Source organism: Ips typographus, linkage group LG3 (assembly GCF_016097725.1).
Source record: "Ips typographus isolate SLU linkage group LG3, UJ_Ityp_2.0, whole genome shotgun sequence".
Lineage (NCBI taxonomy): Eukaryota > Metazoa > Arthropoda > Insecta > Coleoptera > Curculionidae > Ips > Ips typographus.
Window position 1 is genome coordinate 1,025,542 of NC_138424.1, and position 25,403 is coordinate 1,050,944.

Below are 25,403 nucleotides of genomic sequence, written 5' to 3' on the forward strand. Positions count from 1 at the left end.
CTCTTTTACAACCCTTGGACACTAAACCAAATACCAACCCTTTAGGAAGCGAATTTATCACAAAAAGTGTTACTTAAAATTGTATTTTTTCATGTTACAACTCCTACGTCTAGTGCTACGCCACTGGAATAATTAATAACAAATGAGCATCTCGGTAAAACCAGATACCATATAAATAAAGCGTCTTACCCAGGCTTCCTTCAACTACTACTGCAAATCAGTCAACAAAGTGTACGAACAAGTGACAAGCGATTCTCAACATGTTTGGCAAATGTTTGGTTGGTATTTTAGTGTTGTTCTTGTCCGGAATGTCGCATGGGCAGGACAGCCCTTGTCCTGAAGTGTTCCAATATCAGCGGCAATCAAACGGTGAAGTGTACGGAACGATCAGTTTACCGTACGATGGCAGCACTGAACTCAGTTTGGGGGTGAACGCTTCAATGAAAGGGTACTACACTGATAACAAAAGAGTGGTAAGTTTTTTTTAACAGTTACTAATGTAATTAATTATTATTATTATAACTTTAGAAACTGAAAATCAAAATGTTGACACCAGGCCAGGATATCATCAACAAAAGAACAAGCATCCTAAACTACGATCTGTATTTTCCTTTCCAAACTTCCATTCCTAAAATCACTAGAATAATCTACAACCGTAAGGAATTCTGCAATGGACCTCCAGAAGAACGTAAGTTAAAATAACAACAAAAAATAGAAACTATTTTCACTTTTGTGGTACTTTTAGTGGTTCCCGGAAGTCCAGGAGTGACCAGTTTGTGGGCGGGACACAACTACTTTTTCAATGCTGTCAATAGTGTTCAACCCAACTTGCCAACCAAACAGATCGAAGAACAGCAGAGCCAACAAAGGTAAGTTTACCCTCAAAATGTCTCAAAATCTACAAAATAGCAAAATGTTTTTAAGGGTAAAATTTGCTTATTTCCAAAAATTCTCTTTTCTACAAACTGCTGAAATTTTACAGGAGACGATCCAGTTTGGTTTATAAGGATGATAATAGCTTCTCAAGTTTCAGAGGAAACTATACTAACCGTGCAATTTATTTGAAACGATTTTCAACCTTATATCACTTTCCTCTACCGTACAACATGATTTTTAGTGTTGATAAGGGTGAAATTTGCCTAAAACAAAATAGACAGTCAGCTAAATTAACTGTAGTAATTAAAGTTTGCAGTAAGCCAAAATATTCTTTAATTACATTAATTTGTAAAACAGGTATTCTAGTGCTATAGCTCCTTCAAATTCCAGTTGTTCATAAGGGTGAGATTTGCTTAAATCAAATCAAACAGCTAAGCAAGTTTCCCTTGTAAATGAAAAGAAAATGGTCTTTACATTTACAAAAAATTGCAGAACTTAGTTTCCTACAAAACAAAGTATTTTCTTAATTACATTGATTTGTCTATTAGATACAAAATGACAACATTAAGGTCACGTGATTGTTTTATATGTCAAAATGTTATTTAAAACGTCACACGTGACCGTTTTCAAGTTTAAACTTCCAATCATTGTTTTTAAGTTTAAAAACAATGATTTAAAAATTACGTGACAGTTTATTAGGACAAAATGGCCTTTTTAAGGTCACATGGTCACATGTTTTTAAGTTTAAAATGACGTTCTTAAGGTCGCGTGACGGTTTAAAAGGTTAAAATGGCATTCTTAATGTCACGTGAACGTTTTTAAGTTTAAAATTATATTTTAAAAATTTCGTGACTGTTTTTAATGCAAAAAATAGAATCCTACAGTCCACGTGACTGTTTTTAAGATTAAAAAGGCTTTCCTAATGTCACGTGACCGTTTTTAAGTTTAAAATTATACTTTGAAAATCTCTTGACTGTTTTTAATGCAAAAAATAGAATCCTACAGTCCACGTGACCGTTTTTAAGTTTAAAATGATATTTTGAAAATCTCGTGAATGTTTTTAATGCAAAAAATAGAATCCTAAAGTCCAGGTGACTGTTTTTAAGATTCAAAAGACTTTCCTAATGTCACGTGACCGTTTTTAAGTTTATAATGATATTTTGACAATCTCGTGACTGTTTTTAATGCAAAAAATAGAATCCTACAGTCCACGTGACTGTTTTTAAGATTAAAAAGGCTTTCCTAATGTCACGTGACCGTTTTTAAGTTTAAAATGATATTTTGAAAATCTCGTGACTGTTTTTAATGCAAAAAATAGAATCCTACAGTCCAGGTGACTGTTTTTAAGATTTAAAAGGCTTTCCTAATGTCACGTGACCGTTTTTAAGTTTAAAATGATATTTTGACAATCTCGTGACTGTTTTTAATGCAAAAAATAGAATCCTACAGTCCAGGTGACTGTTTTTAAGATTTAAAAGGCTTTCCTAATGTCACGTGACCGTTTTTAAGTTTAAAATGATATTTTGACAATCTCGTGACTGTTTTTAATGCAAAAAATAGAATCCTACAGTCCAGGTGACTGTTTTTAAGATTGAAAAGGCTTTCCTAATGTCACGTGACCGTTTTTAAGTTTAAAATGATATTTTGACAATCTCGTGACTGTTTTTAATGCAAAAAATAGAATCCTACAGTCCACGTGACTGTTTTTAAGATTAAAAAGGCTTTCCTAATGTCACGTGACCGTTTTTAAGTTTAAAATGATATTTTGAAAATCTCGTGACTGTTTTTAATGCAAAAAATAGAATCCTACAGTCCAGGTGACTGTTTTTAAGATTTAAAAGGCTTTCCTAATGTCACGTGACCGTTTTTAAGTTTAAAATGATATTTTGACAATCTCGTGACTGTTTTTAATGCAAAAAATAGAATCCTACAGTCCACGTGACTGTTTTTAAGATTAAAAAGGCTTTCCTAATGTCACGTGACCGTTTTTAAGTTTAAAATGATATTTTGAAAATCTCGTGACTGTTTTTAATGCAAAAAATAGAATCCTACAGTCCAGGTGACTGTTTTTAAGATTTAAAAGGCTTTCCTAATGTCACGTGACCGTTTTTAAGTTTAAAATGATATTTTGACAATCTCGTGACTGTTTTTAATGCAAAAAATAGAATCCTACAGTCCAGGTGACTGTTTTTAAGATTTAAAAGGCTTTCCTAATGTCACGTGACCGTTTTTAAGTTTAAAATGATATTTTGACAATCTCGTGACTGTTTTTAATGCAAAAAATAGAATCCTACAGTCCAGGTGACTGTTTTTAAGATTGAAAAGGCTTTCCTAATGTCACGTGACCGTTTTTAAGTTTAAAATGATATTTTGACAATCTCGTGACTGTTTTTAATGCAAAAAATAGAATCCTACAGTCCAGGTGACTGTTTTTAAGATTTAAAAGGCTTTCCTAATGTCACGTGACCGTTTTTAAGTTTAAAATGATATTTTGACAATCTCGTGACTGTTTTTAATGCAAAAAATAGAATCCTACAGTCCACGTGACTGTTTTTAAGATTAAAAAGGCTTTCCTAATGTCACGTGACCGTTTTTAAGTTTAAAATGATATTTTGAAAATCTCGTGACTGTTTTTAATGCAAAAAATAGAATCCTACAGTCCAGGTGACTGTTTTTAAGATTTAAAAGGCTTTCCTAATGTCACGTGACCGTTTTTAAGTTTAAAATGATATTTTGACAATCTCGTGACTGTTTTTAATGCAAAAAATAGAATCCTACAGTCCAGGTGACTGTTTTTAAGATTGAAAAGGCTTTCCTAATGTCACGTGACCGTTTTTAAGTTTAAAATGATATTTTGACAATCTCGTGACTGTTTTTAATGCAAAAAATAGAATCCTACAGTCCAGGTGACTGTTTTTAAGATTTAAAAGGCTTTCCTAATGTCACGTGACCGTTTTTAAGTTTAAAATGATATTTTGACAATCTCGTGACTGTTTTTAATGCAAAAAATAGAATCCTACAGTCCAGGTGACTGTTTTTAAGATTGAAAAGGCTTTCCTAATGTCACGTGACCGTTTTTAAGTTTAAAATGATATTTTGACAATCTCGTGACTGTTTTTAATGCAAAAAATAGAATCCTACAGTCCACGTGACTGTTTTTAAGATTAAAAAGGCTTTCCTAATGTCACGTGACCGTTTTTAAGTTTAAAATGATATTTTGAAAATCTCGTGACTGTTTTTAATGCAAAAAATAGAATCCTACAGTCCAGGTGACTGTTTTTAAGATTTAAAAGGCTTTCCTAATGTCACGTGACCGTTTTTAAGTTTAAAATGATATTTTGACAATCTCGTGACTGTTTTTAATGCAAAAAATAGAATCCTACAGTCCAGGTGACTGTTTTTAAGATTTAAAAGGCTTTCCTAATGTCACGTGACCGTTTTTAAGTTTAAAATGATATTTTGACAATCTCGTGACTGTTTTTAATGCAAAAAATAGAATCCTACAGTCCAGGTGACTGTTTTTAAGATTTAAAAGGCTTTCCTAATGTCACGTGACCGTTTTTAAGTTTAAAATGATATTTTGACAATCTCGTGACTGTTTTTAATGCAAAAAATAGAATCCTACAGTCCAGGTGACTGTTTTTAAGATTGAAAAGGCTTTCCTAATGTCACGTGACCGTTTTTAAGTTTATAATGATATTTTGACAATCTTGTGACCATTTTTAATCCAAAAAATAGAATCCTAAAGTCCACGTGACCGTTTTTAAAGCTACAATGATATTTAAAATTTTACTAAGATTAATATAAAACGATATTTGGAAGATCATGTGAGTGATGATGTAGCTGCCAAAGTGACGGTAAGAGTAACAATAATTTGATTCGATCGCCTTAATTAAGTGAAATTAGTGTTATTTTAGTGTTTTTTTTTTGCAGCAAATCCAAAGCCTACTTACCACCTCAAATCAAGTAATCAACCGTCCATGTAAACACTAGTCCAGGCCATTATGTAAATTTATTTATTTGCTTTAATGTACATTATGTTAAATAAAGAAAATAAAAGTATAAAAAAATTTCTCAAATGTTACTAACCATTATTGTCTTTCTGTACAGTTTTATTGTAATGATTAGTATTTATGTATTTATTTTATTGTATTTTTAACCTACTTAATAATAAAAGAATTGTGCATCTGTATGTGTGTTTTATTCCTGTACTTTGTGAGCAATCCGGCAACAACGCATTAACGATGTATGTTTCCAGAAACCAACTGGAACCAAATCCAGTGTTGCCAACGTTCACCCCGTCAAACCAAACTCCCCAGTGCGGTGTAGCGCGCAGTTTAGTGACCCCACTAATAGTAGGGGGGGAAACGGCGGCAGACGGCCATTTTCCTTGGTTGGTCGCCATGTTTACGGCCACTGATACCGGCTACCAATACAAGTGCACCGCCAACTTGGTGTCAAACCGGCACGTGGTCACTGGTAAGTTTGGCAATAACGCTTTAACCAAATGACAGTTTGACAGTGTTGCAGCTGCGCGTTGTGTCAATTTTTTTAAACTGCAAGTGGTACGGACGGAAGACATTGTCCTGGTTTTTGGACGTAACAATTTGAAGGGTTGGATTACCAATGGGGGGGTGACAAGGGGTGCTTCCGCTGTCAGGGCCCACCCGGATTTCGATGCTAATTCTGGACACGGTGACATAGCCGTAAGTCACAGTGTTGTCATATTTAAGTAATTGTTTATCTGAGTTTCACGTTGACAACCAGAAATGTCAATTAAGATATTTTTAAAGCATGTTTCTCATCACTTTGATTATTAATGAAACCAAAACAGTGTTGCCATAATTATTAAAGTTCTAAGTTGGAAGAAAATTCATAGTTAATATCTATACGAAACTAAACTAGCAGTGACAACATTGTAATGTTTACTTTAACTGTTTTACAAATTGAAACAGCGTTGCCATACTTACTTAACTGTCCTTAAAAATCTTACAGATTATTATGCTGGACCGTCCTATAGAATTCTCTACCAAAATCGCCCCCATTTGTTTGTGGGAAGGAGACAACGACATAGACAGAGTGGTCAATGAAATGGGAACTGTAGCTGGATGGGGCACGGATAAATGTACATGTACAACCATATACAGGGTGAATCAATTGATTCGATAATTTGTTTTCAGCCAATCAGGTGCATACATACAGCAGCAGCGTTGCCAAGTTTATCAACATGCCAGTGGTGTCCCAAAATGATTGTCTTTTTTCCAACTTATCCTACTACAAATTGACGTCGGATTTAACGTTTTGCGCAGGTGACTTGACATTTATTTTGATTCTAACGATGTATTGTTTTAATTGAAGGTTCACGAGATGGCACTGGTGTTTGTATTGGCGACAGTGGCGCCGGATTTTTTTTGAAAAAAAATAGCCGTTGGTACCTTCGAGGGTTGGCCTCAATCATACTGAACAATGGCAATAATTGCGATTTGATGAACTTTATGGTGTTTTGCGACGTTGCCAAACTAAACGATTGGTTGACCGAAACTATGAAATCAGTTTAATAGATTAGACTGATTAGAGAGACTTGTTTAGTGGTTTTCTTAAGGATTTGACAACACTGTTGCCAAATCAATCCCCTCCAAGTGTTTGAGCGAGTCTTAACAATACAACCTGAAGAGATTGCGCCCCCTTTCCATGGCCAATGCAAATTTTCCCCTCCTTTACTATTATAGCGTGCATATGCAGGGTAGTTTTTGCTCCCCCAAATTCGTCGTTAAGGGTCATTTACATCGGTGGTGGTTGTCGGTTTAGTGCCGGTTTTATTTAAAGGTAAGTTCTGTTGCTTTAAAAAGCCCGAAATATTGTTGATCCACCCGGTATATGAACCAAAATTACGCCCTTCGCAACTACAATAGAAAAATTGCGGCAAACAATTGATTCGTTTCCGTTTATGTAAAAAAAAAAACCGGAACCGGACAGTTTCCTGTGTCCTACCAAAGTCGGTTTTGGTTTGCTGATCACCCAGATGGGGCTTTTTCATATGTTTCAATGGTTGGCAAACGCCAGAAAGTAAAAGTCGTTGTTCGGAGCGTAACAACAATATATCGCGGATCAGTCAGTTTTACGTGCTATTTGTTTGTTTAAACGGTGCTTGTGAATAGTTTTGCTTTAGAAAACTCAAATGTAACCAAATCTAGTCTGCACGGTGTCCAACCAGGTTTGTTTCAATCAATTTTCGTATAAATCATCCAATTTTACCACTTTAGAAGTAACCAAAACGTCGCTTAACTAATTTGGGGACACTCTGTTTAAATAGTACCAGCGGTTCATAACAGTTGTGTAATTTCCAGCAATTGTATGTATTTCACAATTTCAGATGGGTTGTATTTATTGAGAACCGCTGAAACTATAAAGGTGAGCGGTTTGCAACAGTTTGAGTGCTAATCAAAAATCTTATAACAAACCAGATGTTTGGAAGTCTCTTTGTCATCCAGTGGTTCTGAACAGTTTTCTGCAACGGCCACTTGCTTTACCACTTCACGTCAAATGTGGTTATTGACAGTTCTCAGTTCAGCGGTTTCAAAACAACAAAAGTTTCACACCTTCCAGACACTTTAAAGTGTTGTCAGCGCTTTTCAATATTTAATCTTCTACCGGATTTTTTAATAACAGAAAACTGTTTGGAAACCTCTTTTCTCTTGTGAACTTTGCTGAGAGCTGTCTTTCCTGAATTACTCAAAAACGGTAAAAGTTACAAAAAAATTGCAAGAGACCAAAAATGTTTCTAATCACCAAGGTATGTTTTTGCTTCTACAAGGTGTGCAAGAAAAGTATGGTGGTTTGCTATTTTTGTCACCCTGTACGCAATTTTTAAGTTAGAACTTTTTACTCTACACCACTGGAAAGAGTAGCTCAAAACGGTTCCTTTAAGTGGTTCTAAACTCCCAAAAATAACTAAGTTACAGGGGGTTCAAATTTCAAACCACAATTTCAACTGATTTGAAAATTTGTTGCACCAAACCAGTTTTTCCTTAATAACTCGAAAACGGTGAAAGTTAGGAAAAATGTGCAAGAGATTAAAATTGTTTTTAATCAACTGCTTAACTCAGGACATTAAGGTTGCAGGACCGTTTTTGCTTCCAGTATACAGAGTGTGCATGAAAATTATGGTGATTGACTGTTTTTGGTCACCCTGTACGCAATTTTTCAGATAGAATTTTTTGTTTAACGCCACTATAAAGAGGAGCTTAAGACGGTTAATTTGTGTGGTCCAATCTCTCTGAACTCCCAAAAATAACCGAGTTACAGAGTGCTCAAATTTCAAACCAAAATTTGTTGCGTCAAACCAGTTTTTCCTAAATAACCATCCTGTATATCTTAGAAAGTGTACACTTTTTGTACAGTACATAGTAAATTGTAAAGTAGTCCATGACAATCTGAATCAAGTGACGTAATAATATACAGGGTGTCCCATATCTGAATTAACCCCACATTTTTCACTGTGGACCTGTATGTGGCCCCTGATGAACCGATAATGACAAAACGTTTTTTCTGCAAAAAATTGTTTTTTTTAGTCATGACAGCGTTGCCACATTTACATGGACGCTACAAAAAAAATACTTAATTATAAAAGTTCTAAGCATGGCAACAACTATATTTTTTTAATTTTCTCCAAAAAAACCTGAAAGTATCTCCATCTCATTTTCTTTTTTTAAAAATGGTGACATTTTATTACTGTCAAAGTGAATTCTACTACGCCCCTGCCTTAGGTCCTAGAGACTTGATTTTTTTACCAAACATACTGTACAGTCTAAGCTACGTTGACACCAAAAATCAACCTTCTAAGGCGTTTAGAACGTGAGTTATGACGTTTTTGCCGTTCCAGGACAGTGTTTTTTGGGTTTTTTCAGTTTTTCTCAATTTTCCAGGCCTGATACTGCCCTACTTTAAATCCTAGAGACTTGATTTTTTTACCAAACATACTGTACAGTCCAAGCTACCTTGACACCAAAAATCAACCTTCTAAGGCGTTTAGAACGTGAGTTATGACGTTTTTGCCGTTCCAGGACAGTGTTTTTTGGGTTTTTTCAGTTTTTCTCAATTTTCCAGGCCTGATACTGCCCTACTTTAAATCCTAGAGACTTGATTTTTTTAACAAACATACTGTACAGTCTAAGCTACGTTGACACCAAAAATCAACCTTCTAAGGCGTTTAGAACGTGAGTTATGACGTTTTTGCCGTTCAAGGACAGTGTTTTTTGAGTTTATCTGGGCAAAAACTAGACTTGCGTAGCAGATACGCAAAAATAGACTTTACCATTGAATTTCCCGTCCCCGTTTTAGTAGAAAACCACCCCTCACTCATACTTTTATCAGAAAATTTGCATTTTGCCGCAGGAGCCCTCTAATTTGCCGTAGGGTCATTTTCACGCTGTCAAACTAACTATATTAAGTAACCACTCGTTTTTGACTAATTTGGAGTCGGGGAATTCATTCCCACCGTCAGAATGGCGCTATCTCTTACCCAGGCCGGAAAACTGGACGAAAACCAGACTTGCGTAGCAGATACGCAAAAACGAACAGGACCATTGAATTCCCCATCCCCGATTTAGTAAAAAAACACCCCTCACTCGTGCCTGTATCAGAGAATGTGCAATTTTGCCGTAAGGGTCCTCTAATTTGCCGTAGGGTTGGTTTAGCGCTGTCAAAGTAACTATATTGAGTGACCACTCGTTTTCGACTAATTTGGGGTCGGGGAATTCATTCCCACCGTCAGATTGGCGCTATCTCTTACCCAGGCCGGAAAACTGAAACGAAAACTAGACTTGCGTAGCAGATACAAAAAAACGGACTACACCATTGAATTCCCCGTCCCCGATTTAGTAAAAAACCACCCCTCACTCGAGCCTTTATCAGAAAGTTTGCAATTTGCCGCAATTTTGCCGTAAGGGTCCTCTAATTTGCCGTAGGGTTGGTTTAGCGTTGTCAAACTAACTATATTGAGTGACCACTCGTTTTTGACTAATTTGGGGTCGGGGAATTCATTCCCACCGTCAGATTGGCGCTATCTCTTACTGTCAAAGTGCTCAAGCTCATCATTGCACATTTAAATCTATTTTGCGTTACATAAACATGTGAGAATTGATTATTTTAAACAAATCAAACTGTGTCCACACTTCCGTAAAGTCCACTTTACTGTCGTTCCGCTAATTTAAATGGTGCACTAACCAGAGGTTAATTTAGTTATTGGTTAACGTGCAATTCCGGGAAATTCGTACCTAGATTGTCCACCCATTGTGACGAGATTCGTTTTTGTTTTTGGACTGTATTTACTGTGAGTAAATACAAAACACACATAAAATGCTGGTATAACTGGTGAGATTTAGGTTAAGATAGTGTGCGGTTGATTTCTAGCAGGATTTGGCCCTAATTTAAGGGCTCCAATCACGCTTTAGCCATAGATAAGCCTATACAATTAACGTACTTCAAACACGTTACATTTAAGGGTATTTTTACCATCAGAGTAATTTTTCCTGCTAGAATTTTTGAGGGATTTTCCTTGGAATAGTCGCCATATTGGCCTTCTTCCGGTCATTTCGCTGTTCAATCCAGTCACGCAATCTTGAGAGGGTTATAATAAGAACTTTGCTTGACCTCAATTTGTTTCCACTCTATTTTGTGATTTTTTAGGGGGGGTTACCAGTGGCGGCATTTATTGTTCTTAGATCAAGCAGAAATTTTCCGTACTGCACTGTTTCAAATCCAAAACACAAGTATTTAAAATCAGTCCTTGAAAAAGTGTCGCGTGCGATAAAAATCTGGAATTAATTATCCAGAATTGCGGCAAGAAATGTTTCTTAGAATCATCAAAAAGAAAAATGACGGTTTATCATAAAGTTCATCAGTAGTGACGTCAGTCTCATGTTTCAGATAATGTGGTGGAACATTCTAGTTACTCTTCTCCTTCTCCCTGGAATGGTTACTCCTCAAAGACGCGACTGTTCAAAGGAGGAATATGATAGATGCGTTAGAATTGCGGATCCTTTAATAAAGGTCCCCCAACCAACCAACAATGGCAAAAATTTCAAATTTTTTACCAATACACTTCCAGGAGGCCCATTTGGTGTTTCCAGACAATTTGAACGACATCGACCTGGTTTGTAGGACGTGGAATGAGTTCGTCGACTGTCTACGTGCTTACACAGAGACCTGTTTTACCGACATGCAGAAACGACAGTTTAACAGGGCTGTTGAAAGCCCTATAGAGAGTGTACACCAAATGTGCATGCAACCTGCCTACCAAAAAGGTAAAATGCTTCTTGGTAAAGTTCTCATCCAAGAAGTGCAATTCTTTAACTTTAGAGTACCTTCATTATGCTCCATGTATCAAAAGTACGGTGGTCGAAAGAGCCCATTGCGGATTACAGTACAATCTCCTTGTAGACCAGGTGGAGCAAGGAGAAGTCATCTCCAAGTCAACGTTATGCTGGTAAACACCACAAATTGATTTGCTTGTATGTTCTATAATGCCCATGCGTAGTTCCCATGACAGATTTAAGCAATGCGTCCTTAAAGAAACTAGGAAATTGTGCGATGGAGGCGTTTCTGGAGGTCCCGCTTCCAGATTTGCTTTCCAAATCATTGAAAAAGCTTTGAAATTCTTACAAGATCAGTGCATCAATTACATGTAAGTTTTTTTCTTTGTTTTGTGAGGTTTTACTAAATTTTTGAACAGACCTAACTCTGGAGATTGTTCCTCCACATTGGACTCGGTGATATCCTACTCAGACCGTTCAGATCCTTCTTCAGTGTTGAGTACTGCAGCCAGTGAGGGTTGGAGCAGTACCACCCAACGTCAAGACCATACTAGCGGAATGTACCCTTCGAGAGTACCAAAAGTGTCTACCACAACTGGTTGGATGGGATCAAGTAGCATAACACCAGAAGATGATCCACCAGGTCTAGGTTCAGTACCACCAACTCAACATTTAGGAACACGAGCACGTCCTTCATCTTACGGCAGATCAAACACTTGGAAACCCGAGCAAATCTCCTCCACACCTTCGATGATGTCAAATGGTTTTGAAACTAAAGAAACTGGTTGGAATGTTAACGCTGAGCTGCACAGACCCGACGTTTCAGGTAAATGACTTTCTTCATCAAAGTTAATTTATATCAAACTCTATCACAACAGCCAGTCCGACTTCCTATCGATCATCACCGTCATCAAGTACCACCCCCAAATTCGAGTCCTCATCATCATCAATCTGGAACCCGTCCACTTCCACGACAGAGACGTGGTACCCGGCCGCAGGTAATCAGCTGACTAATGAGGTGGACGAACCCAACCAAATGGGTTGGCAGAAACCAAGAAATCAAGCAAACTGTTCAAAAAAGAGTTTCGGTTTAGTGGTCATTGTGATGATGTTTCAGTTATTTAGGACTCGCAATTGCTAATTGTTTTAAAGCTTAAAGTTACCCAACTAAAAAATATTAAATAGAGTAATGTGATATTTAAGTGATGTTGTTGCTAGTCTGCAGAGCAATTGGAGTTAATTATACGTGTCAGCACTGTAAATATGTTTAGTTGGTGATGGTAGAAAATATAGAAGACACAAAACGTACAGTTTTTTTTTGCTCTAAAATAACAAAAAAAATTTAAACCAAGTTCAAGAGTGTACAATAAAAATGAAAAAAATCACAGTCTGAACCATACTTAACTTGTTTTTTTTTCAACTGAATTTAAAGTTAACAGTTCAAACAGCGGTTAATTTAAAAACTCACAGCTTTATAGATAATTGTAACACCAATTACCAATAGATGGAGTGTGTGTGTAATATGTGTCAAAAAACATTAGCGCTAACACGCGGGTTTATTCAAAACTATTATTAAGGACACACTAAATATAATCATAAAACAAAATCGTTTGCTGGGAGTCCTTTACTGCCCAATCCAGTTATGGTGTAAACTGATCCATCTACTGGTGGATTAGGTGGTAATCCACCTATAGGCATGTTGGCACTGGTAACGTATAAAATGTCCAAACCTGGACCGCCCCACGCTAAAGATGTTACCTGAAAATTAGTTGACTACCAATTTTCAAAACTAAAAAATTTATATATTTATACCAGTTTGGTGGGTAGTTCAATGCTTTTTTGTACTTTTCCGGGCTGCTGAGGGTTAATCTGGACAATTTTACCAGCGCCCACTAAGGCTACCCATAAATTACCTTCAACATCGATTGTCATACCATCCGGAGCTCCAGTAAGGTTTTTGGGTTCTGTTGTAAACACTATGCGTTTGTTAGCTGTAATTTTGATGCTATTTCATCCACTTGTGGTGGAGAATTTATACAGTATACTATATTACAAATGGTTTCAGTTTGAGCGTCAAAGTCAAATTCACTGATGGTTCCAGCCCAACTATCAACGTGGTAAAATTTCTTTAATGGGTCATTCCATGCCACTCCATTAGAGAGACTCACGTTGGTTAAGTGACGTTTCAGCTGTCCTTTATAAAGGGAGTAAAACCCGGCAGTGGAACTAAAAACCATTTCTTCAATGGACGAACCTGCTAAACCCAAAGTACCTAAAATAATAGCAAAATCGTTTCAAAACCACGCTCTGTGAAGTACAATTATTATTACCAGTCCACAGTCGTCCAGTTGAGTCACATTTACCATCATTCAATTTATTCTTGGTACTACCATCTTCTTCAATCACATCCACCAATTTTTCTATTTTTGAAGAATCTCTGTCCCAAGTTAAAAGTGAAATTTCATTATCCTGAGTGATTACAAATTGGTTTAGGGAATTTTTAACCGGAATTATAAATGATGATTGTTTTTCTGGAATCGTCAATTATTAAAAAAATGGTTTTGCTATAAGGGGAAATGACTTACGCAAAGCTAGGCAAGTGTGTTGTCCAGTTGATGGGACATATTTGTGGACACTGTGTCCTATTACGTCCACCAGATACAGAGATTGCGTTTTTAGGTCCCAGTGGGGCCCTTCGCCGACCGTTAGAACCGGAATTTCGACAATTCTTTCGATAACCGCGCTCATTTTACTTGGCAACATAAACTGACTAAAAATTAATAAAAATGATTAAAACAGAAAGCTTTTTAGATAATGACCTTGAATATGGATTGCATTACAGTCAAGTACATTATTATTGATTACAGTCTAAATATAAATAAAATTATCACAGTGATATAAATACTGTACTTGAAACAATATTGCAAGTCACTTATTAATTATGATGATTTAAAAATGAAAGTTTTGTTTGTCCTCCAGGAACTCCAGCCGCAACTATTAACAAACACCACGTGTCATTGCCATGTTGTAGAAACACCACTGTCACGTGATAATTGTCAATGTTGTGGTAATAAAACCAATAACCCTACTTTAACAAATTTGTTCTATTTATAACCTTAAAAATTTATACAAACTAATATTACATAAACAAATTAATAATAAATATGATTTTAATGTTCAGAAATGAGTGGAAATGGCTGGAATTCGTTGGTGGGCAATGTATCTTTAGTTAGCCTTTTACTGAAAAACCCCAGAAAACTGCACCAATTTGTTCCCAAGCATAAACCAGTTAAGGATGAGGATGTTAAGGTACTGGGGGAGTTTATTTTGCGTTCCAAACGGTTAATGGTTCTAACTGGGGCTGGAGTTTCTACAGAATCAGGTACACCTAAAAGTCGTACAGTCAAGTTTTTGCTCAGAAACACTTTACAGTATTTGTCTCCTGTTCAAGGAATTCCAGATTATCGTTCTGAAGAAGTAGGAATGTACGCCCGATCCAATACTAAGCCAATACAACACATTGAATTTATTAAATCTGCCTCTGTAAGGCAAAGGTATTGGGCTCGAAACTTTGTAGGTTGGTTCAGGTAATAGTTACCCCATACATTGGAACTATCTGGGGGTAAAATGCAGGTTTTATCTAGATTTTCTAAAAGCCAACCCAACTCAACTCATTACTATTTGGCTGACTTGGAAAAACGTGGAAAAATCCACAGTATAGTCACACAAAATGTGGATGGATTGCATTTTAAAGCTGGCAGTCAAAATGTGATTGAACTGCATGGTACTGGCTACAGGTGATTAAAATCTCCTTCACATTCAATCACTGTGATCATATATTTACAGGGTGATATGTTTAAACTGTGATGCTTTGTATGATAGAGACTACATTCAACAGAAACTAATGGAGAAACACAGTTTTAACATTCAAGAAACTGTTAATATGATCCGGCCGGATGGTGATGTGGAGATTCCTGTGGTGAGGGTGGTTTCAACCTTTCAGTCACTTGAGTACATTTCATTTTGTAGGAATTTATTAATAATTTTACTGCACCTTTATGTGAGTCTTGTCAAGGGGTTTTAAAGCCTGACATTACTTTTTTTGGTGATAATGTCCCTAAAACCAGGGTGGAACTTGTGAAAAGTTTGGTTTCATCCAGTGATCATTTACTAGTCTTGGGTTCTAGTCTTTCAGTTTTCTCAGGGTATAGGATTGTTTTGCAAGCTTTGGAGGAGCAAAAAGAGGTGTGTGTGGTCAATATTGGCCCTACTAGAGCTGATAAACTGGTACAGGTTAAGGTGGAAGCTAAATGTGGTGATGTTCTTGGTAAATTAAATTTATAAAATAAAATGTGTTTTGTTTACTGTTCCTATAGATGTCTCTTAAAGTCACTACTAGAAAAAAATGTGTGATATTTTTTTCGTTTTGGTTTTCTTGTCATTTAGTGTGCCTATTAATTGATTATACGCAATTAAGCGCCAGGTGGAAGTTTCTCTTCCGCTTATCGAGTTTGCTGCGAACGGCGGTGAATTAGTTACCCACTTAAAAGTCGAAGTGGCTGGTTCTGGTACTGGCGGTTGGATAGGCGACAGTCGGTTGTTTCTTCGCGTTTCAGTTGTTTCGCACGCCAACCACTGGCGAAAACATGTTTTTGTTGTGAATAAACAGTGTTGCAGCAGTTTAGTGCCTTTTTGGTAAGATCACTTTCTCAAGCTTGAGCCTTTATTAGTGACTAATTTGAAATTTTTACTAAAAATAGAAAGCAGACACGCAAAATTGGCATTAAAATTGTAATTAAACTTCCAAACAAAATCGATTCCATACTCAATTCAAATACAACAGCGAAAACGAGCATAAAGTTCTCAGTCATCAACGTTTTGCAAAGTTGTTGCATTTTAATTTAACTTAAAAAAATAGGAAGAAACTGGTAAACAATGGCGTTTCCTGCATATATTTACTCGGAAAGGATGTCAGCAGGCCGAAATGTGCCTACCATAACAAGGTCAATGTTGTTGCATATAAATTCGTTGGGTGAAAGTTATATCAACATGAAACATTACTTTGAAAAAAAAAGCAGTTTAAGACTCTTAATTAAAATTACCTGCATAATGTTGGTCTAATTAGTCATTTTAGCTGCAAGTAGGATGAATCAGAGAGTATACAAATTTCAGGAAGTTCCTAAGGTGTACAACTAAGAATTTGAGTCACGTAGACGGGTTATACGACCTAATTCAGGGCTAACTGGTCTCAATGCCAATAAGTTTGAAAACACCGTAAAAATACATGTATGTTTTTATATAACTGAATTTTTAAACTATTTAATTAACCATCAAGAACATAATATTTACACTTAATTGGTTCCTTTCTACTACTTAGAAGAATTTACTAAAATTGTTTATATTACATCAACTGTGAACAAAATATGCAACTAAATCATGAACATGTTGAGTGATTATAGCAAAATGAAAGAAATCGGCCTGAAAATTTCGAATTTATTGCTTTCTAAGTAAAATGGAATGCGTCACGCAAATAATAAAATGATAATCGTTACCAATTGGCTGTAATTTTACCACATTTATAATCGAGCATATGGACGTAATTGGTTTTTTTAATGATTGATTAAATCAAAATGAGAAACATTTTTAGATTATTAGAAACGAAAAATCAATGCGGCAACACTGGACAACATAATTTTTTTTTAAGTGTTTTGACAGAAAAACTGTGTGATTCATTAATATTTCCAGCTCTAATAGTTTACAATTATACAAGTCTCTGTTAAGTTAGCTGTGACGAGTTATATAGGGTTTTTAATAAATACAGGAATACATTTTTAGAACCACTAGTTAACATCCTCTAACACAGAAAAAAATATTGAATGTGTCTTTGTATTTATGGTATAACACCCTGTAAATGTCTTTAATTTTTGATGTTGCTGTTTTTTTTTTAATAACCTGTAGTATGCAGCATTGTTTCTTAATTCAGTTATTCAATATTTTTGCTTTGTGTAATTATACAGTCTACAAGCTGATTACCCTGTAAAGTAGTAACTCGTTTTTTCAGATAATATTCCAATAACGGTTACTATTACGGTAATAATTATTAAATGAATTATACATAAGTGTTATTTTTTACTTTTAGATATTTAGTAACCATACCAGTTTTACAGTAACTTGTACTGAAAGATGCAGAATCTCAAAAATGTTCCACATTTCCTAAAAAAAATAATAAAAGTTGGTTCTGCAAAAGAATTCAGAGTTGACATCAAAATATTACTACACTCACGTGATCTGATATATGCACAATTGGTTGATACAACACAAATAGGAGTCAGCCCCATATAAAAAGTGTTACAGTGACGAAAACTTTGCCTAACTTAGATCCAGCCTTAATGATTCGTTTCGAAATGCACTGCACCAACTTACTTAAACTTGTTGATGAGATATTTTGAATCTTGCAGAAGAACAATGAACATCATTAATGTAGCCGGCCATGCTTGACGTTCTCTCTCAATATGCTTGAAACTTTGATACAGTAATATTCTCCAACTGTACATATTATTTAAACGAGAACCTTTCACAAACACAAGTAATTACGAATAATAAACCACAAGAAAAACTAATAACTAGTTCAACTTGGAACCCAATTAATTATTATACACTCGGTCCTGGTTCTGAGAACCCCACAGTAAGAAATTTCCTTTAGTGAACTTATATCACACATATGGCGACCATTAACCCACTCAGGTTAAGAGCGGTCATCTTCCTATAGATGCGACTAACTGTAGTTTTTTTTTGTCATAAAAATGTTGTAGCATATGTATAATAATATTATTTAGCCTCGTACACTACCTTTTACATAAACAGCCTTAATTGAATAGTAATTTTCAGTTGCGACAAGATTATAATTTAGGCCATCGAGTTATGCAATTTAAATAAACTCAAAACAATTAATATTCGTGTGTTGTGTTTAGTTAATTTAATAACACTCTAAAGTAAAGTGATTTACTGTGTTGAAGAACAGTGGACTGAATAACCGCAAATCAGCGTTGTTTCGTATAAAATGTAATAGGCAAGGACGTTGGTCAAAGCGTGAAATAATTAAACAAAAATCCTTGTAGGTCGTAGGTTTTTTTTAATAAGTAGGCAAACCGAGTGGGACTGGTTTGATCTATATTATGTCTATAAACACAAGTTTTTATAAAATTAATTGAATATTGCGGAATTGTAATAAAATCTGATTTAGTCACACCCTCTAGTCTAAGTTTGTCACGCCTCTTGATCAATCAGAACACTTGAATTCAAACCAGTAATCATTTTGTGGCCAATCACAGCCATCCAGCTACACACCCCTAAACTCTAACCACGCCCACCTAACCAGGTTTTTGTTGTAGGATATGGATTCACGTTTTTGGTTACTATTTACCTGTCTCCTTTCGTTAATCGATTGGATCGAAAGTCACGGACGATTGATCGAACCGCCCTCTAGGGCGTCGGCGTGGAGGTACGGTTTTGACACGCCCCACAACTACAACGACCACGAACTCTACTGTGGGGGATTCACTCGTCAATGGGTCAAAAACGAGGGAAAATGTGGTGTATGCGGTGATGCTTGGGACTCCAAGTTAGTAGAGATTAACCTACAATTTCACAGATTGCTAATTTTGCGGTTTTGTTGCAGGAAACCGAGAGCGCACGAGTATGGAGGGGTGTTTGGTCAAGGGGTGGTAGTGCGCAAGTATGGTGTGGGTGCCACTATAAACATTAGAGTGGAATTAACCGCCAATCACAATGGTTATTTTGAGTTCCGGATCTGTCCAGGTCAGTCCACTGTTTTTCAACTTTATATTAACTATAATGAGTGAATTTGATTGAAGATTACAAAACCACAACTCAGGAATGCCTTGACCAAAACATTCTCAAACTAGCCAAACCTCAGTCAGGAATGGAACACTTACAATACCGCTATTTCCCTACGGAAGGCAATAAAATCTATGAGATGAAGTACAAACTGCCCAAACAGACCTGCAAACATTGCGTTTTGCAGTGGAAATACATTGCCGGTAATTATGTTGCTAAAAAACCAATTACACCCCTCAACCAACACTTTTTCAGGTAATAATTGGGGTAACTGTCCCAATGGAACCGGAGCAGTGGGCTGTGGTCCACAAGAAGAATTTCGCGCTTGCGCTGATATTACAATATCCGGTAAGGCCACAGATGAAGCGATGGTACCACCCACTGTACCAATCATTCCCGAAGACGAAGACGAGTACAATGAACTGGAACCACCCACTGCACCACCCACGCAATCTGACGAACAAAGTTACAGTCCGGTGTCCGCTCTGGTCGTCACTTTAGTGTCTTTTTTAGTAGCATTTTTAGTTTTATTCCTGCTCTACTTTCACTACTACCAAGTTGGTAGGAAAATTCGAGATTGGATCAAGACGCGCAATCAGAAAGGCGACAACAAAGTGTCGAACATGCGTTCAAACTATCCGCCCATCGTGCCGCGCCGCAATAAAAAATATACGGCACCGCAGCCGGGTCAGAATATGGCCGCCCAAGGTCCTTTAAATTTATAACTGGGAGAACTGACTTAAACCAACTCTTTAAGACATAGTTTTAGGTATGCTTTGTTGCTAATAAGTGAATAATATTTATTCGTAATTGTGTGCAATTTTAAGTTAAGGTTCATTTTGAGTGTAGTTTATGGTAAAGACAGTTGTGTAGTATGAGTGAAAATTACAGAACTGTGATTTATGCACATGCTACACATGTGGACTGTACCACATATCAAAATGTAAATAAAACTAACTTTATAGCTAAAAAACCATCATTTACCTTACCTAAGTCTCTTAAGTCTTTCACTGTTAATAAAAATTAGATAGTTTATTCACCATGAAAATCAATAAAAAAATGGAGAAGTTTGAAGTAGTTAGTAAGCAGAGAAGATTTTACTGTCCAACCACAGTTATAATAATTTTCAAATAAAAATTGATAAGTGATAAAGTTTCTTGACAATTGGCGAAGGTACTGCACTCTCTGTTTTGGTTAATTTTGGCAGACTTCTCTTGGTCTATCAAGGTTGAAAATGCATTTCTAAGTTTACAGTATAGTAATATACAGTGTGTACATAAATAACTATTAAAAAAAAAGGAGTAATTTACAAAAACTTTTCTTAAAGTGTAAAATTGCTGTATTTAATGCTATAATCAATTAGGTTCCCTAGCTAGCAAAAAAAGGCAATACATACCTTATTGATACTATCTTCATAAAGCATACAAAATAAATAGAGATTGTGAGTTAAAAACTGTTAAAAATCATCATCTGAGTCTAAGGCTGCTCTTCTCCTGTCAAACTTAACTGAAGTTTTACTTTGAGTTTGGGCACTGACATTTTCCAGGAGATTTATCAGTTCTTTCTCCCCAATTTTGGACATTATTTGCCCACTCTGGGCCATTCGAAGCAGCATTGCTTGCACCATCCTACCTTTCTCTGGTTTGCCCAGCAACAGTGTATTCACTAAAAAAGAAAAATTACAGTAAAAATTGTTTTATTGTTGTGGTTTATCAACTCACATCTAGCCCTAGCATCCTGGTCTAACACCTGTGACAGAATAGAGTTTTTGGCATCCTCCTGATCTTTCAATTGTTGCTCTTTCGCTTTTTGGGCTTCGGGATCAGTGCCACCACCCTATATTTCAACACAGAACCGTTTTAAGTCGCCCTAGAACTCCCCTGGGGAGTTGTCCTACCTGATATTTGGACTGTAGTTCAGCCAGTCTTCGTCTTCTCAATTCTTCCAGTTCAGCGTCACCCATAATGAATATGAGTTTTTTTAAGTTGTTTTAACACAATTTTGAGAACAATTACGGGATTGTGGCTATTTAAATCAACTAATTTGAGCTAAAATTAAACATGTTTTGTTGTTACTTGATTCTAGAATTTTGGGGTTAGGTGGTGATGGCGATGAAGTCAGTTGTCAAAACAATTAACTATATTCTTCTCTGTCTATGACGTTAGTTAGAGAGAGAACACAATATAACCTGTGTGTGTGTGTGTTGTGGTTACGATGGCCACTCGTCAATGAGACGTTCAGCCAGTTTAACAGCGCGATTACGCGATACACGATTACTAAAGTTCCGCGGAAGAGGCACTTGCGTGCGTCTGAGAAACTCTCATCCCTCCCGCTTGCAGAATTTTACAAAAAATACTAATATGTGTACACAAAAAAGTCTAAGAGCGATTAAGGGCACGATCCGAATAAAAGATATAGTCATTCCTCGTGGAAACTATAACCATCACTGTCACATCCACGTGGTCTTCTCCTAGATTTTCATCCTTTCCGCCTCTAGGAAGTGCACCGCACAAGACAATTCCCCGTAGACTTTTAGGAATCGACGTTTCCACTTAGAGGTCCCACCATCTCCACTCGATCGGCTGCGGAATTTGGTCGTCAACCTCAAATTTCCCTGAACACCGCTTCAAGAAACGTGGTTTCTTAGCGACAAAAAAATGGCGCCCACGAAACAGACGTGCGATACGTTTCAGGTTGACCATCAAACTCCACAATATAACCTTTTGACGTTTGTTTCTCTGGTGGTCATTGAATTGAACTAACAACTAGAAATGGAATGCATATCTTGTATTAAAAATTAAAAGACAAAAATTTCAAATATCACGAATACAAAAAAAGGTTTTTCATTTAATTTAAATAAGTTTTGCTCAAATCATTAATTTTGATTGAAATTTGCTTTTTTTGAATATTAAAAAAAAAAAAAATTTTTACACCCTCACCTACATTTGCCAAAAAATAAGTTACAATTTGTATTTAATTCACGAAACAACGACCCAATTTACTCGTTGACTAGTTTTGAGGGTCGTCTTTACTAGATTTAAGTAACCTTCAAGTTTATTAACTCGCTGATACATCTAAAAGAACCATTTTTAGCGTAATAACAATAAAACCGCATTGAATAAATGGTCTGATTACACAATGGTTGCACACAAGAAATCTCTGGTTCTTGACCACATTTCTTCAGTTTGAACCCAATTCTTAATCGCTTCAAGCATGAACGTTGACAATCTTTTGCATCGCGATAAAGCTTTTGTTAGACGGGCTGTGTTGGAGAAATTGGGAAAAAATGAAGCAAACATGGAGAACGAGAAGAAATTGTTGGTGGAGTGGTTTGAAAATCAACGGAAACTGCCTGAGATTCCTGGTAAGTGTGTGTCTGAAGAGTGTTAGAAAGTGAGTTGGGAAATTGCAGAAGATAACATCCTGGAGCTGTTTTTGATAGTGAACAAGTTCAATTTGGAGAAATGCAAGAAAAAACTGGCTTGCTACTACCAAATTAGGAAGGAAATTCCTGAATTGTATTTGAATACTAATCCAAAATTGAAGCATATGCAGTTGATTGCTAATGTGGTGTAATATAATTCCATTCCTCATAAAAAATTTTATAAAAAGGTCTTTTTCCAACTTTTCCAGATATATCATCCCTTTACCTCTTCTCACCCCAAGTTTAAGTAGAGTCACAGTGCTGAAACTCAAAGATTTCAACTCTGAAAACTTTGACGCTTTAAAATTTTTCGCCCATTCCTACAACATTCTGGAAATTCGAATCAGGGAGGACATTGTCCTGACCGACACCCTGATTTATGACCTGGAGGGTATTCAGTTTGGTCACGTGACCAAGCTTCACCTAGGTGCGATCAGGAAGGCTGCTCTAGTCCTTGAGGTTGTTGTTTTTGTGTTATTTAATCCAGTTTAAGTTAAACAGAAATTTTTAGAAAGTGTTTTCAACTCGTTTGGAGGGTATACATTACATCAACCTACCCAGTTCTATGCAAATGCTAGTTAGCGTTGTTAAGACTGTTTTACCTGAGAAAATGAGGAAAAGGGTTTGGTTGGAGTTTTTCCTAATTTAAAAACGCACTTAACCTGGATATTTCCAGATTCACATCCATAAGGAGTTGAGGAGTCTACAAGGTCATGTGACTAAAGAAGTACTACCTCGAGATTATGGTGGGGGCTGTCCATCGTTAGAGAATCTCCACAGTATGTTTGGGTTCGTTTTGTCATTAACCAGGGCCGTAGTTAAACTATTATTAAATTTTACAGGATTATGGTTGCAAAAACTTGAAATCAACCAGGACCTTTTCGACCACTTGGACACCTTTGCCACAAACCATAGACCAAAAGTAAGTGTTCCATAAATTGGTTATTAGAATATCCAAATAAAAGTCAATAAGGTTGTCAGGAAATTTTTTGGTCCTTTTTTCTTATATATCACAAATTACAGTAATTAAGTGTGATGGAAAAGTAAATTTTAGGTAGTCACTGTTGTAATTGCAAGTAATTAATGATCATGTTAATGATATAAAGCTTTTTATAGGCTAAAATCCACTTAAAGGATAATTAAACTGTTTTTCAATAGGGTTTTAAAATAGAAAGTAAGGTAGGAAAATAATAAAACTCAATTTTTGGTAAATCTTATACTGTTACTGAGATTTTTACCTCAAAACGAGGTTTAACTTTTTTCCCATTTAACCGAATGTCTGAACGTGAAAACCGTCCAAATGAAAACTTTAATTACAACAGAAATTTGACCAAAACAATGAAAATATGGTCCACCAAACCGGCAGGTATCAATCGTCTAAACGTGCGTAATGAGTGACTTGCGTTTATCATTGCACTTTACGTTTAAATGTACTAATTAATTTGATGTACGATTACCATGTTAACCGGATAATTCGGTCATTAATTTATTGGGCACGGTTCAATTACCATTTTTAGTGGTTTAAGACCGCAGACGTTTATTGTATTGACTGCTATCGATAACACATTTTGCAGAACATGCCCAAACTAGCCAAACTGTTGCAAGTGACTGAAGATGAGAAAGAAGCAATGTTGAAACATTACTCATTGACTGAAGAAATGTTTGAGGACAATATAAGGATTTTGAAAGAGTGGATAAGACAGAGCGAACATTTACCCCAAGAAGAGGGTAAGTTTTTAAAGAGTTACAGTATAAACGTGAATATTGCACTAATTACAGATGATAACAAGTTTCGAATGGTACTTTTAAATGCTAAAATGAGCTTAGAAAAGGCTAAACAATGCATAGAAGGCTACTACAGAGTCAGATCAATGTATTCCAATGAATTTTTCGGTAAACTGTCTCCCAATGCTCAGGAATATCAGAAAAGCAAAAAACTAGTGTAAAAACCTTAATCACAAACACAATTTTCTTGTTAAAAAAATTTGGTATTTTACAGTACAACAGTCGTATGGCCACGACTTACACCTGACTTATGCCGTATCACTTTTTTTAAAATGAGAGACCCAGAAGGGGAAGCTGATGATGGCTATTTGTACGAAATTCCTGTAATTATGATGGCTGAAATGAGGATCATACATGATATGTGCTTGTCCAATATCATTATCATTGATTTTGCTGGGTATTCGTGGAAGAACTTGATTAAATTCACACCAACAGTTAATCAGAAGTTGGTGGATGTTATGGTGATTTTTCCCTACTTTGGAAGTACTTATTGAGTAATTTTGTTGATATTACAGAACTCTATAAACTTAAGAATCAAAAGCATCCATTTTGTGAATACTATCAACTTTTTGGACCACGTTATGAGGTTGTTGAAGGCTTTTCTACCAAGCAAAATCATCAATAAGGTAATTTTTTTTTTCAGTTCTTTAATAGTGCTAAAAATTATTTTTTTCTGCAGATTGTCATCCATAAAACTGCAGACACCCTCTCAGACTACATTCCCAAGGAGTGCCTCCCCTCTAATTATGGCGGGAGTGAAAAGTCGCTGGAGGAACTCTACGGTACTTTTCTCCAAATTAAATTTCTGGACAATTTTTGAGTTAAATGTTATTTGCAGATGAGTGGTGCGAACAAATTGAGGACTCTAAGGAACTGTTTGAAAAGTTGCTACAACTCAAATATACAGCAAAACTGGAATTGGATCCTTATCAACAGGATATGTTTGGATGTGGAGCTGAAGGGTCTTTTAAACAACTTGCAATAGATTAAGTTTGTAACAAATTAATACAAATTTTGTTATATAAGTTTTTTGTAGAAATAAGTTTTTTATTTTTGTGTATGTAAAAGTACTAGTAATTTAAATTACATAAATCAAGCTTGTAAAGTCGCAGACGAAGTGAAGTAATTAAATTACTTTTCTAATAGCA

The 25,403-nt window shown here is 36.0% G+C and overlaps 6 protein-coding genes across 9 annotated transcripts; 4 read left to right on the forward strand and 2 right to left on the reverse strand.

Annotated features, from left to right (window-relative positions):
* Positions 1-183: 183 nt before the first annotated feature.
* On the forward strand, positions 184-6,456 carry LOC145727333 (chymotrypsinogen B-like). Its single transcript, XM_081976903.1, has 8 exons — positions 184-473; positions 529-688; positions 746-869; positions 5,135-5,355; positions 5,407-5,582; positions 5,872-6,001; positions 6,057-6,185; positions 6,235-6,456. The coding sequence occupies exons 1-8, from the start codon at positions 261-263 to the stop codon at positions 6,432-6,434; spliced, it is 1,353 nt and encodes a 450-aa protein (XP_081833029.1). The 5' UTR covers positions 184-260; the 3' UTR covers positions 6,435-6,456.
* A 113-nt stretch (positions 6,457-6,569) lies between these two features.
* Positions 6,570-12,495, forward strand: LOC145727335 (uncharacterized). Of its 2 annotated transcripts, none has more exons than XM_081976906.1 (7): positions 6,570-6,702; positions 10,804-10,926; positions 10,985-11,180; positions 11,236-11,362; positions 11,414-11,560; positions 11,609-12,015; positions 12,068-12,495. In XM_081976906.1, the coding sequence occupies exons 2-7, from the start codon at positions 10,807-10,809 to the stop codon at positions 12,328-12,330; spliced, it is 1,260 nt and encodes a 419-aa protein (XP_081833032.1). In that variant the 5' UTR covers positions 6,570-6,702; positions 10,804-10,806; the 3' UTR covers positions 12,331-12,495. The 2 variants fall into 2 exon arrangements, with proteins under 2 accessions (XP_081833032.1, XP_081833031.1); XM_081976905.1 differs by lacking the exon at positions 6,570-6,702 and adding an exon at positions 6,885-7,090.
* Positions 12,496-12,726: 231 nt separating this feature from the next.
* On the reverse strand, positions 12,727-14,030 carry LOC145727336 (regucalcin-like). The gene is made up of 5 exons (XM_081976907.1): positions 13,775-14,030; positions 13,520-13,720; positions 13,243-13,461; positions 13,002-13,180; positions 12,727-12,947 (listed from the first exon to the last, which is right to left on the reverse strand). The coding sequence occupies exons 1-5, from the start codon at positions 13,950-13,952 to the stop codon at positions 12,783-12,785; spliced, it is 942 nt and encodes a 313-aa protein (XP_081833033.1). The 5' UTR covers positions 13,953-14,030; the 3' UTR covers positions 12,727-12,782.
* A 263-nt stretch (positions 14,031-14,293) lies between these two features.
* On the forward strand, positions 14,294-20,019 carry LOC145727332 (NAD-dependent protein deacylase Sirt4-like). Of its 3 annotated transcripts, XM_081976900.1 has the most exons (8): positions 14,297-14,571; positions 14,641-14,776; positions 14,834-14,986; positions 15,036-15,168; positions 18,581-18,810; positions 18,868-19,007; positions 19,064-19,249; positions 19,302-20,019. In XM_081976900.1, exons 1-8 carry the CDS (start codon positions 14,373-14,375, stop codon positions 19,769-19,771), a joined length of 1,647 nt encoding a protein of 548 aa, XP_081833026.1. In that variant the 5' UTR covers positions 14,297-14,372; the 3' UTR covers positions 19,772-20,019. The 3 variants fall into 3 exon arrangements, with proteins under 3 accessions (XP_081833028.1, XP_081833027.1, XP_081833026.1); XM_081976902.1 differs by lacking the exons at positions 18,868-19,007; positions 19,064-19,249; positions 19,302-20,019 and adding an exon at positions 15,219-15,516 and having other exon boundaries at positions 14,294-14,571; positions 15,072-15,168; positions 18,581-18,805; XM_081976901.1 differs by lacking the exons at positions 18,868-19,007; positions 19,064-19,249; positions 19,302-20,019 and adding an exon at positions 15,219-15,516 and having other exon boundaries at positions 14,296-14,571; positions 18,581-18,805.
* A 343-nt stretch (positions 20,020-20,362) lies between these two features.
* PDCD-5 (programmed cell death 5) lies at positions 20,363-21,156 on the reverse strand. The gene is made up of 3 exons (XM_081976908.1): positions 20,944-21,156; positions 20,768-20,882; positions 20,363-20,711 (listed from the first exon to the last, which is right to left on the reverse strand). Exons 1-3 carry the CDS (start codon positions 21,007-21,009, stop codon positions 20,503-20,505), a joined length of 390 nt encoding a protein of 129 aa, XP_081833034.1. The 5' UTR covers positions 21,010-21,156; the 3' UTR covers positions 20,363-20,502.
* Positions 21,157-22,099: 943 nt separating this feature from the next.
* LOC145726024 (uncharacterized) lies at positions 22,100-25,403 on the forward strand. The gene is made up of 12 exons (XM_081974958.1): positions 22,100-22,410; positions 22,459-22,618; positions 22,680-22,929; positions 22,982-23,092; positions 23,147-23,249; positions 23,313-23,392; positions 24,045-24,198; positions 24,250-24,412; positions 24,470-24,716; positions 24,771-24,881; positions 24,935-25,037; positions 25,094-25,403. The coding sequence occupies exons 1-12, from the start codon at positions 22,260-22,262 to the stop codon at positions 25,243-25,245; spliced, it is 1,785 nt and encodes a 594-aa protein (XP_081831084.1). The 5' UTR covers positions 22,100-22,259; the 3' UTR covers positions 25,246-25,403.

Excerpts from the sequence above, each read along its gene's own strand:
- LOC145726024 (XM_081974958.1), top strand. The coding sequence starts at position 22,260 with ATGAACGTTGACAATCTTTTGCATCGCGATAAAGCTTTTGTTAGACGG. Across the intron at positions 22,930-22,981 it reads AGGCTGCTCTAGTCCTTGAG|AAAGTGTTTTCAACTCGTTT; the intron begins GTTGTTGTTTTT and ends AGAAATTTTTAG. Across the intron at positions 23,250-23,312 it reads ATCGTTAGAGAATCTCCACA|GATTATGGTTGCAAAAACTT; the intron begins GTATGTTTGGGT and ends TAAATTTTACAG.
- PDCD-5 (XM_081976908.1), bottom strand. The coding sequence starts at position 21,009 with ATGGGTGACGCTGAACTGGAAGAATTGAGAAGACGAAGACTGGCTGAA. Across the intron at positions 20,883-20,943 it reads AACTACAGTCCAAATATCAG|GGTGGTGGCACTGATCCCGA; the intron begins GTAGGACAACTC and ends GTTGAAATATAG. Across the intron at positions 20,712-20,767 it reads CCAGGATGCTAGGGCTAGAT|TGAATACACTGTTGCTGGGC; the intron begins GTGAGTTGATAA and ends TTTCTTTTTTAG.
- LOC145727336 (XM_081976907.1), bottom strand. The coding sequence starts at position 13,952 with ATGTTGCCAAGTAAAATGAGCGCGGTTATCGAAAGAATTGTCGAAATT. Across the intron at positions 13,462-13,519 it reads AACTGGACGACTGTGGACTG|GTACTTTGGGTTTAGCAGGT; the intron begins GTAATAATAATT and ends CTATTATTTTAG. Across the intron at positions 13,181-13,242 it reads CGCTCAAACTGAAACCATTT|CTAACAAACGCATAGTGTTT; the intron begins GTAATATAGTAT and ends TCAAAATTACAG.
- LOC145727333 (XM_081976903.1), top strand. The coding sequence starts at position 261 with ATGTTTGGCAAATGTTTGGTTGGTATTTTAGTGTTGTTCTTGTCCGGA. Across the intron at positions 689-745 it reads CAATGGACCTCCAGAAGAAC|TGGTTCCCGGAAGTCCAGGA; the intron begins GTAAGTTAAAAT and ends TGGTACTTTTAG. Across the intron at positions 870-5,134 it reads GAACAGCAGAGCCAACAAAG|AAACCAACTGGAACCAAATC; the intron begins GTAAGTTTACCC and ends GTATGTTTCCAG.
- LOC145727335 (XM_081976906.1), top strand. The coding sequence starts at position 10,807 with ATGTGGTGGAACATTCTAGTTACTCTTCTCCTTCTCCCTGGAATGGTT. Across the intron at positions 10,927-10,984 it reads TTGCGGATCCTTTAATAAAG|GAGGCCCATTTGGTGTTTCC; the intron begins GTCCCCCAACCA and ends ATACACTTCCAG. Across the intron at positions 11,561-11,608 it reads GATCAGTGCATCAATTACAT|ACCTAACTCTGGAGATTGTT; the intron begins GTAAGTTTTTTT and ends ATTTTTGAACAG.
- LOC145727332 (XM_081976900.1), top strand. The coding sequence starts at position 14,373 with ATGAGTGGAAATGGCTGGAATTCGTTGGTGGGCAATGTATCTTTAGTT. Across the intron at positions 14,572-14,640 it reads TGGAGTTTCTACAGAATCAG|GAATTCCAGATTATCGTTCT; the intron begins GTACACCTAAAA and ends CTCCTGTTCAAG. Across the intron at positions 14,987-15,035 it reads CTGCATGGTACTGGCTACAG|GGTGATATGTTTAAACTGTG; the intron begins GTGATTAAAATC and ends ATATATTTACAG.